General features: G+C 40.5%; 1 protein-coding gene across 1 annotated transcript in view; it reads left to right on the top strand.

Moving 5' to 3' along the window:
* The first annotated feature begins 1955 nt into the window (after positions 1-1955).
* Positions 1956-10518, top strand: part of LOC108705797 (DNA polymerase alpha catalytic subunit-like) — a 125018-nt gene continuing 116455 nt past the window's right edge. Inside the window, exons 1-3 of the mRNA XM_041583551.1 lie at positions 1956-2173; positions 4607-4731; positions 6466-6562. Coding sequence (XP_041439485.1) covers positions 4609-4731; positions 6466-6562 — 220 coding nt within the window. The 5' untranslated portion in view covers positions 1956-2173; positions 4607-4608. The remainder of the gene's footprint in view (positions 2174-4606; positions 4732-6465; positions 6563-10518) is intronic.

Here is a 10518-nt window from a genome sequence, read left to right as displayed (position 1 = left end):
ATTAATAAAGACATAAAAGCTCCTCTAAAGACATGAGCCCACCCTAAAATATGTTTGGCAGGCCCCTCAAATGTGTTAAAAAATGTTCACACAAAAATCTTTTATAGTTCGGACTTTTGAAGGCAATCCCAGTTTAAAAAAAAGGAAAGTCACCAGTGTTTTTTTTCACTTTTTATGACTTTTCGGTCCCTGACATCAGATGGAGGAAGATGTAGCTTCGTTTCAGCAGTTTGCCTGGTCTAAGGTAGCGAAGGAAACTCAGACGAAGGAGGTAACTTTCAGTAAAATCTAAACTTTAGGCCATTTGTCAGTGCGAAAAGTTGCCTGGCCATATAGTGGGAATGAACGCAACTGACGGTCTCTTTTGCTAGCGCATTGTCGTCTACGCCAGTTAGTGAATTGGCGATGTCCCTGCAGCTTAGATTTCTGGCAAATTTTCGCTAGCAGCGGCAACTTTGTCCTTTAGTGAATCTGCCCCATTGTCTCCCTAGTTAGCAATTGTTTTGTCCCTAAATGTTCCTCTACCTCACACAGAAATACAAGGAAACAAGGAATAAAAACTTTATTTATTCATTTGGTCCGTCGCAAGTTGAAAATCTGAGCAGACTTTTGTTGACTTCAGGTGGGGGCGGTTACTGTTGGTTGGTACAAAGAAATAAATGGTGCTCCAGAAAAAAAGTAAAAAGCTCACCAAGTCGATCGTGTGGTCCAGGTGCACCAGCCCCCCAGCTCCAGGGAGCGACAATCCGATAGGCAAAATGAAGAAATAGGGCTATCCGGCACTCAAATGAACCCAACAGGGCCAAGGATGTATATAACTTAAAGGTAGAAGGAAACCTAGTCGGCGCAAAAACCCTCCCCCCCTCCCGTGTGTTGCCCACCCTCCCTCCTCCCCCCTGGCCTACCCGTCCCGCTGGGCAAATGCCCCTAACTTGTTACTTACCCTTCTGCGCAGGTCCAGTCTACGGAGTTTACCGACGCCATCTTCTTCCAAGCGATCTTCTTCCTGCTTTGACCGGCGCATGCGCAGTAGGAGCATTTCGCCGGTACGATCTACTGCGCATGCCTCAAAAGTCACTGAAATCGGAAAACTTTGTGACTTTTGGCGCATGTGCAGTAGATCCGTATCGGCGAAATGCTCCTACTGCTCATGCGCCAAAACGCTGGTCAAAGCAGGAAGAAGATTGTGTGGAAGATGTCGTCTGTGAACTCCGTGGACTGGACCTGCGTAGAAGGGTAAGTAACAAGTAAGGGGCATTTGCCCAGCGGGACGGGTAGGCCGGGGGGATGGAGGGAGGTTGGTCAACACACGGGAGGGGGGGAGGGTTTTTGCGCCGACTAGGTTTCCTTCTCCTTTAAAACATTATTTTTTATTAAACAGGGCCCACTGTGCCGAAAAATAGAGGGGATGGGGCGAGGGAGGCAACACATGCAGGGAGGAAGACAGAAGGGGACACAGGGAGGGAGGAAGATGGCGGAAGGGGACGCACACAGGGAGGCGACACTCACAGGGAGGAAGATGGAAGGAGGGGACACAGGGAGGGAGAAAGATGTAGGGAGGAAACACGGGCAGGCAGGACCGGTTTCAAAAATTTGGGGGGCCCACTAGTTGACTCTTTGCCCAGGGCCCACCAAGCCCTTAAAACGGCCCTGTCTAGCGGGTACTGATGGTAACAAGCAGGAAGTTTTTTTTTCTTTTTTGCCTTGGCATAAGTAAAAGCTGGAAAAATGAGACCAAGTGAAATAATGAGAGTAGAGCTTATAGGGTGAGCCCTCGAGATCTTTGTAGCACCCCTCCCCAAGAAAAATACAATTGTCTTTTCTTGGTTCCCTGGTGTGTTCTAACGACAAGAAAACAATGAGTTTGTAAATAGCGGCCAAATATTGGGAACGGGACTCTGAAATGGCCAACCACCACGAAACACAAGTGCTTCTTTATCCCTTAACTAAACAGAACAGAAAAACAGCAGCCTGTCGTCCCAACTACAAACTACCGGCTACTGCTCTTTGTTGTTGCCAAAGTGTAGCAACGCTCCGCGTCATCGCGCTTATATACGTGACGCCGTACTCTCGCGAGATGAGACTTGTGACGTAGGGACTAGCTGTCTGGCGCTTGCGGGAAGTTCAAGCGAGCGCTCTGTGACTGTCCCGCGAAAAGTGGAAGTGTTGGGCGGTAGGTACAATCTGTCTAAAAATATCATTCTGTGGGTTAATGGTCTTAGTACAGCGTTACTTGCGCTAGTAATCCTGTTTAGGAACAGATATTGATTATTTGCACCTAGAAAGGACCATACGCCGGATGGAATTCTATTCACTCTTACACTGTATCCAGTGTTCTGCCGCCTCATTAGCGTGTGGACTTGTGTGTCCGACATGTGTCTGACACTCGCACACTGGGGTATTTGCTGCAGCAGATCAGATAAGGAGCAGCTATGGGTTAGGCCAGGGCTCCCCAACCTTTTTTTTTACCGATAGACCTCATAAAAAGTTGGGGAGCAACACAAGCATGAAAAAGTGCCAGATAAGGGCTGTGATTGGCTATTTGGTAGCCCATGTGTGGACTGGCAGCCTATAGGAGGCTCTACTTCATTTTTATGCAATTAAACTGTGATTCAGGGCAGCCATGGGGGGGGGGGGAGAGTTGTAGGGGCCCCGAGGGTAAGGGGGGCCCAGCCACGTCACATTTATTTGATTATCTGGGCCCCCCATCTTTCTGAGAGCTGCTGACTTCGGGAAGGCATGGACGTTTAAGGGGACCTGGCCACCAATTTTCTCATAATGGGGGGGGAGGGCCCTGGCCACCAATTTTGGCCACTGGTTTTTTTTATTAACATGTGGGAACGTTAGCCACCAATATTTTTTTTGTTTTTTAACTGTGTGGTTGGGGGCGGACCTGTAGGTGGGACTTGCGGTGGGAGCCGCCCAGGGGGCCCATGAAATTTTGTCGTATGGGGCCCTGTGATTTCTGATGGTGGTCCTGCTGGGATTCAAAAATAAGCACCTGCTTTGAGGTCACTGGGAGCAACATCCAAGGGGTCGGAGAGCAACATGTTGCTCACAAGCTACTGGTTGGGGATCACTAGGTTACGCTATGGGTTGGGCAGTTTCTGCAGCAGGTTGGCTGTTTTCAGCTAAATTAAGATACTTATTTAAATCCCAGGCGGATTTTGAAAGTACAAAGTAGCCAAGGTATGAAACAAAACACAAGTAACGTGAGAAATAAAACATTTTTATTGTTCAAATTTGTCTTGAGTTTCAGGTATGTTTCTTAAAAGGATGACAGTATTTGATAACCAGCTATATAGTTAAGTTACATAGTAACATGTTTGGGGAAAAAGGGTTTTGTCACATAATGTAGGGCCACGAACGTTCGGTGTTAATGTTCCCATACGTTCAACCTGTGACTGGCCCTACGTACTTCCGTCAGAGGTCATGGATATTGTCGTGTACTTCCATCAGCGTTTTCATGGATATCGTCAGATCGGCAATACACGCAGAGATACGATCGGCCAATCGACCATATGACCGTTCGGCATGGTACGACAAATGTCGGTGCACTCCACATATGGTCCAAAAGTCGTACGTGAGACGTACGAATCCTAGATTGGATCTTTGCGTCTATGGCCAGCTTTAGGATTTGGGCTACTTTTTGGCCCTTTGACTGGTTTGTACTTTGGAAACCAACCAAAGTTTTTTTTTTTTTTTTTTTATATATTCTTGCCCTAATGTGCCAAGCCTGAGTCTCCCAATGCATGTTGGGTAATGTAGTTTTTGTTTTAACAGTTTGTCAACTACCAAGTTTAAAGGGCACCTGTTGGGTAAAAATGTTATCCCCAACCAAAGGTGTGGGCTAATAGAGCCCGCATTCCCGTTGGAGATAACAGTAGTAGTAAAAGGCCCCCCACCAGCGCTTCGCTATCCGGAACGAGAGGGAGCTCCCGGTGCAAGCAGCCATGTTGTGTCACCTGCATGCGCATGTGGGCATTTTTTATTAAAAAAAACTACTGTTATCTCCAACTGGAATGTGGGCTCTATTAGGCCGCACCTTTGGTCGGGGATAACATTTTTACCCAATAGGTGCCCTTTAAACTTGGCAGTTGGCAAATTGTTAAACAAAAACTACATTACCCAACATGCATTGGGAGATTTAGGCTTGGCACATTTGTTGGGGATAACATTTGTACCCAACAGGTGCCCTTTAATATAAGACTAAAATACCCAGCATGCTTCTTGTGTAGAAGTTACGCTGTCACATTTTGCTTCATGGAAAAATTTGTGAAAGAGTGAAAATTTTAAAAAGGCATATTTTCACATATATTCATTTTTTTTTAAGACCTTTTTTTCCACTGCACATTTACTTTTTGTGGTACTTTTGACGAGCCTCTTGGCTAGTTTTGGGCTGGTTTTGTAGCCGACTTTGGCTGGTTTTGAAAATTAGACCTGGCAACCTTCTGTATTTATTTTCATTCTTTGGAGGTTATGGAGTAGCTAGATTTGCATGTGTACGATGGAAATGGCAGAAACAAGGTACACGTTGAGACTATTGTATGAAGAGTATCTTTCAGTATAAGATTTCTCTCATTTGCTGCACTGTTTTTACATTTAGACATGTCAGACTCCGGAAGTTTCGCTGCATCTCGTTCACGGCGTGAAAAAACAGAAAAGTCAGGCCGCAAGGAAGCCTTGGAACGCTTGAAAAGAGCAAAGGCTGGTGAAAAAGTCAAATATGAGGTTAGTTTACTTAATTCCTGATCTTTTTTTCTAAGGGGCTCAATTGTTTCTCTTGATACTTGCATGTTTAAATCCCCTCATAGGGTCAAATTTACTAAAGGGCACATTTTTGCATTGGAAGGCTCCACCACACTTTGTGCAAACTTCGTCAGACATTAATTTACAGCAAATTTCACTGGCAAATTGACCTCTGCGCCTTTTAGAAAATTGGCGGTGTCCCTGGGAATTTTCATTTTGCTAAATTTTTTGGTACCGATGGCCACTTCACCCTTGAAACTTTGCACTGATATTGTACTTTAGCCCCTTCACTCTGTGGGGGGCCTGATATGTTTTACATATCAAAGTTAATCCACTAATTCTACCACTCCACTAATTAGCTACACCGCTGTATTTTATTTTTTAATTTCTGGAAGTAAACTGTATAAACCACATGATGATACATTTTTAAAGGGATAATAACACAAATTCTTCATTACAATGTACCTGTATGTCCTTTAAGGAGAACTATTGTGAAAATGAAAATGTAATATAAGCTTCATCATACTGAAAATAAACTTTCTAAATACAGTCAATTAAATATTCTTCATGGTTTCTGAAATAATAAAGTCTTTCTTCACTTCCTCTCTCAGCATCTGTTTCTCTTCATTAAAGGGGTTGTTCACCTTTGCGTTAACTTTTATTATGATATAGAGAGTGATATTCTGAGGCAATTTTCAATTGGGTTTCTAAATAGAAAAATGAGTAATAAAAAGTAGCAATAAGAATACATTTGTAGCCTGTTTTTAAATGAGGTCATTGATCCCATTTGAAATCTGAAGTCAGAAGAAGAAGACAAAAACTATAAAAAAAAATAAATAATAATAATGAAGACCTATTGAAAAGTTGCTTATAATTAGCCATTTTATAACATCCTTAAAGTGAACTTAAAGGTGAACCACCCTTTTAAGGGGCTTATTTGTGATTGCTCAAGCTTTTGTAATGAAGAAAAACTTTGATACCTAAAAGCTGCTGGGTTTTTTTTTTTTTTTTGGTACAAAAACCTGTTCAGTGGAAATTACGTTAATTGCAAAGATTTTTTTACCTCTACTAATGCACTCAATGTAGAATGTGTACATTCCCTTTCACAATCTACAAATACACCACTATATATTGTTACACATTTTGAAGTTACTCCACTTCATTGTAATTTGTGTAAAGGTGTTCTCTTTCTAATTACCTATTTAGTTCTATAAGCACAATTATATAGAGATGAACAGCCAGTACTATTTAGCATTATTCCTTTGATATGTTGACGGTGGTCCTTTTGGTTGAAACCATATACTGATTGAGCACTGAGAGTCTTTGCACATGAAAAAGAAGATACTGGCACACAAAGCATTTGCAGCAGGTAAACCTTGCTTTAATTCAAAAAGTGCGGAATGTGCAACGTTTCGGGGTCACGCCCCTTTCTCAAGCATATGAGAAAGGTTATGCTTGAGAAAGGGGCGTGACCCCGAAACGTTGCACATTCCGCACTTTTTGAATTAAAGCAAGGTTTACCTGCTGCAAATGCTTTGTGTGCCAGTATCTTCTTTTTCCTGAATTGCTTAGGAGGCTGCCGTGTCCTCTCATACTGAGCACCAAGCTACAATCGCTAAGGACTGCCGTGGGTGTGCGAATGCTCTATCCTGTTTCAGTCTTTGCACATGACCAGTATATATTTATTTTATTTATTTTTTGGTTACACTTTATTAGGTGGCGCAAGTGTCCAGCATTTATGAAGAGGTTGATGAAGCAGAATACTCTAAGCTTGTCCGTGACCGTCAGGATGATGATTGGATAGTAGATGATGGTGAGTACCTGTTGAAACCATGTAGATTCCCTTTTAGATTTTATTTAATTAACCACGTCATTCTTTTTTTCACATAAAGTATGTGATTTATGTATGCTAAAAAGACCAAAGCATGGGCATGGAATATTGCTGGAGCCCTTCTCTGAAGATATGGGAGGAACTTATTCGCAAAGCATGCCACTATAGAAACTAACATAAATGAGGAGAGGCTGTCCACAGAAATTTGAAAGGTTTGGGGTCCATGGATAGAGCTGGAGGATGTTGATTGAGGTGTTCTCCGAATTGGCCAAGTTCTCTTACTTCTCCCCCTCTCACACTTAGAATTATCTATTATGCTTATGGGCAGATTTACCAGAGGTCAAATTTCAAATTTATGTGTATTTTTTTTACTCTAATAAATTCGGGAGGTTATTTAAGAAAAAATTAGAATGTGTACTATTAGATCGAATAGTCCCGACCCCAAAATTCAAATCAAATTCGAATTGTTTTCCCTCCTAAAAAAATTGAATGTCAGGAAGGCAATTAACTTATTCAAATGTTTCAACGGACCTCTGCCATTGACTTGAAAATTAACCCGGGAGGTTTTAAAAATTAAAATTCGAATGTGTGAATGTTGGCACCAAAAAAAAATGCAATTGTGAAAATAAGTTGGTGGAGGACACTCCCAATATTCACAATAGAAAAAATACTTTTTTAAGGTATATGAGCTGCAAATAACCCCAGGTAATCCCACAGTCAGTTACCCAAAACAGTATATAGAAATGGAGAGGGGTTGCACACTCAATGAGACATAGTAGACAAAGGTGGTAAAAAAAATATTTGATTGAAATAGACATTGTTCACCTTTAAATTAGTATGGTGTAGAGAGTGATATTCTGAGATAATTTGCAATTGGTTTTCATTTTTTATTTGTGGTTTTTGAGTTATTTAGCTTTTTATCCAGCAGCTCTGCAGTTTGCAATTTCAGTATTCTGGTTGCTAGGGTCCAAATTACCCCAGCAACCATGCATTGATTTGAATGAGAGACTGGAATATGAACAGGAGAGGCCTGAATAGAAGGATCAGTAATAAAAAGTACCAATAACAATACATTTGTAGCCTTACAGAGCATTTGTTTTTTTTAGAAGGGGACAGTGACGCCCATTTGAAAGCTTCAAAGAGTCAGAAGGAAAAGGCAAATAACTATAAAAAATAAATAATGAAAACCAATTGTAAATTTGCTTAGAATTGGCCGATCTATAATATAATAAGTTACCTTAAAGGTGAACCACCCCTTTAAAAAAAACCATTATTATAACACTATATTTATTCTGCAGAATGCTTTGCCATACATGAGTAATCAGCTTTAGAAGCTCTATCTTTTTGTTTAGGATAGCAGCTGCCATATTAGCTTGGTGTGACATCACTTCTTGCCTGAGTTTCTCCCTGCTCACTTATAGCTCTTGGCTCAGATTACAGCATGGAGGGGGGATGGAAAAGGGAGGTGGAGAGATGAGCAAACTGAGCATGCTCAAGCCCTAGCCCTGGAGGTTTATGCTGAAAACTGGAAGTCTGATACAGAAGCCCATGTGTACACAATAGAATGAAATGAAGGCTGTTTCATTTGACAGAGGACTCGGAGCAGCATTACTTTGAGAGTTTACTTGTGTATTTACATAGACCTTTCTTTTAAAGCTTCCTTAATTTTAACCTTTCCTTCTCCTTTATTGGTAGGATATACAAGAAATGGTTCTGTAATATTTGTTAATTGTTAACTAAAAAGAAAAAAAAAAATCAAGAGTTGTTTGAGTCCATTCTGGTGAGGAGAGGTATTTTTTCTGTGCCACAATTAGGTGTACGTATTGTTTGCTTTCATTGACTCTTCATCTATCCTTACATATTGGGATACAGGCTTTGGAAAGCTCATTAAACAAGCGGATCACTGTCTACTTTGGACAGCCGGGTACAATTTTCCCGATGAATGGAGTTCAAGCACTCAAAGGGTCAACTTTTAGAATCCAGTAGATAAAGGATGAAGAGAAACTAGCGATTAAGTTGGGAATTTAGCTGTTCTGCCTGATCATCACACCAGCCAAACAACGAAAGGTGCTCTGGATATATTTTATGATATCCGCAGTTTAATACCTGCTAATATTATGGAATAAAGAAATCTAAATTGCAGTTTTGCATTACTTTACTCTAGATGTCCTTTTAATATACTGAAAGTAATGCACCAGCGCAGAAGTTTTATAATGATTTTTACATTATGTATCTGGAAAAGGTTTATGTTGCAGGGATGAAAGCAATTTTCTCTTTCAATTATTATTCATAAAAAGCAGATTGTATTTGTTTACGTGCATTTGGAATTGAGATTTTTTAGCTTTTAAACCTCTAATGTATTGTTTAGTAATTGTGGGGAAACAAGGAACATTGCGCAGACTTCAAGCAGGAGTCTTTAGCAAATATGTGATTTTAAGCTTGGTTCTATTGTGAAAATAACATTAACCATTAGTTGTGCCCTGCTGTTGTGTATCTACCAGGCAAATGTGTTCAACTTTTTTTTCTTTGTTTGTACATTTTCAGTCTTTTTTTTTTCATCAGATTCTTTAGTTATCCGCCTTTTTACAACAGAAATTTGGTCTCTTCTTCAGCATACCTCCCAACTGTCCTGTTTTGAGCGGGACAGTCCCTCTTTTGACAGCTCAAACCACAGTCCCGGATAAGTACTGAAATGTTTGATCTACTGCACTGAACAGCCAGAAAAATATACAAAGTTTCTAACTTAATTGGCTCCGCGTGGCAAATCTTTTTTCCCTCTCTTTCTGTTTCCAAAATGTTGGGCGGTATGCTTCAATGATCTCTAAAGATAAGGATTTTTTTTACACTGTCTAGTGGAGATTGTCTTTACCTAAAATGAGGAGTAGAAATAGGATGCACTCCTGAAGACCAATTGTTTGGTTGCTGATCAATATCTTGTAATTGTGTAGTGCGGACTCCATCAATGCAAAAAAATAAAATGCTTAAAGTGGACCTGCCACCCAGACACACACAGTTGTATAATAAAAGTCCTTTTCAAATTAAACATGAAATCCAATTTCTATTTTTTAATAAAGCATTCATAGCTGTTCTAAGTTCATTTAAAAATCTCAGCTGTCAATCAAATATGGTCTGCCCCTCCTCTATGCCTTAGGCACCTCAGGATAACGGATCTTTCTATAATTTGGATCTTCATCTTCAAAAGAACTTTTAGTATGACGTAGAAAGTGATATTCTGAGACAATTTGCAATTGGTTTTCTTTGTTTATTTGTTGTTTCTGAGTTATTTAGCTTTTTATTCAGCAACTCTCCAGTTTGCAGGGTTGCCAGGATTCAGATTAGCCTAGCAACTACACACTGATTTGAATAAGAGACTGGAATATGAATAGGAAAGGCCTGAAGCGAAAGATGAGTAATAAAAAGTAGCAATAACATTAAAATGTATAGCTTTACGGAGCATTTGTTTTTAGATGGGGTCAATGACCCCCGTTTGAAAGCTGAGAAGAATCCAAAAAAAGGCAAATAACTATAAAACTATAAAAAATAAATAAAGACCATTTGAAAAGTTGATTAGAATTGGCCATTCTATATGAAACTAAAAGTTAATTTAAAGGTGAACCACCCCTTTAACTGTAACAGAAAGAAGTATGACAGAACTGTCTCTATTCATAGGCTGATTTAATGTATTTGTGCCCTTGGATTTTGTTTGAGCAAAGTGCCTTATACAAGACCGTGAATGGCATTTTTCTAAATGGGATTTTCTCTGTCGTCTTAGGGGGACACAGGGAACCATGGGGTTAAGCTCCATCCTCCAGGAGGCAGGACACTTGAAATTAATTAATTAAGGGGCGTGCCCTTCAGGCTTTACCCCCTACACTGTACCTTCCTATTCAGTTTTTTAAGTGTCCTGCTCCCGGGAGGTTGGACCGACGTGTGATTCC

The sequence above is a fragment of the Xenopus laevis genome, chromosome 2S (assembly GCF_017654675.1).
Source record: "Xenopus laevis strain J_2021 chromosome 2S, Xenopus_laevis_v10.1, whole genome shotgun sequence".
NCBI lineage: Eukaryota > Metazoa > Chordata > Amphibia > Anura > Pipidae > Xenopus > Xenopus laevis.
This window is presented reverse-complemented; position numbering and strand designations above follow the sequence as displayed.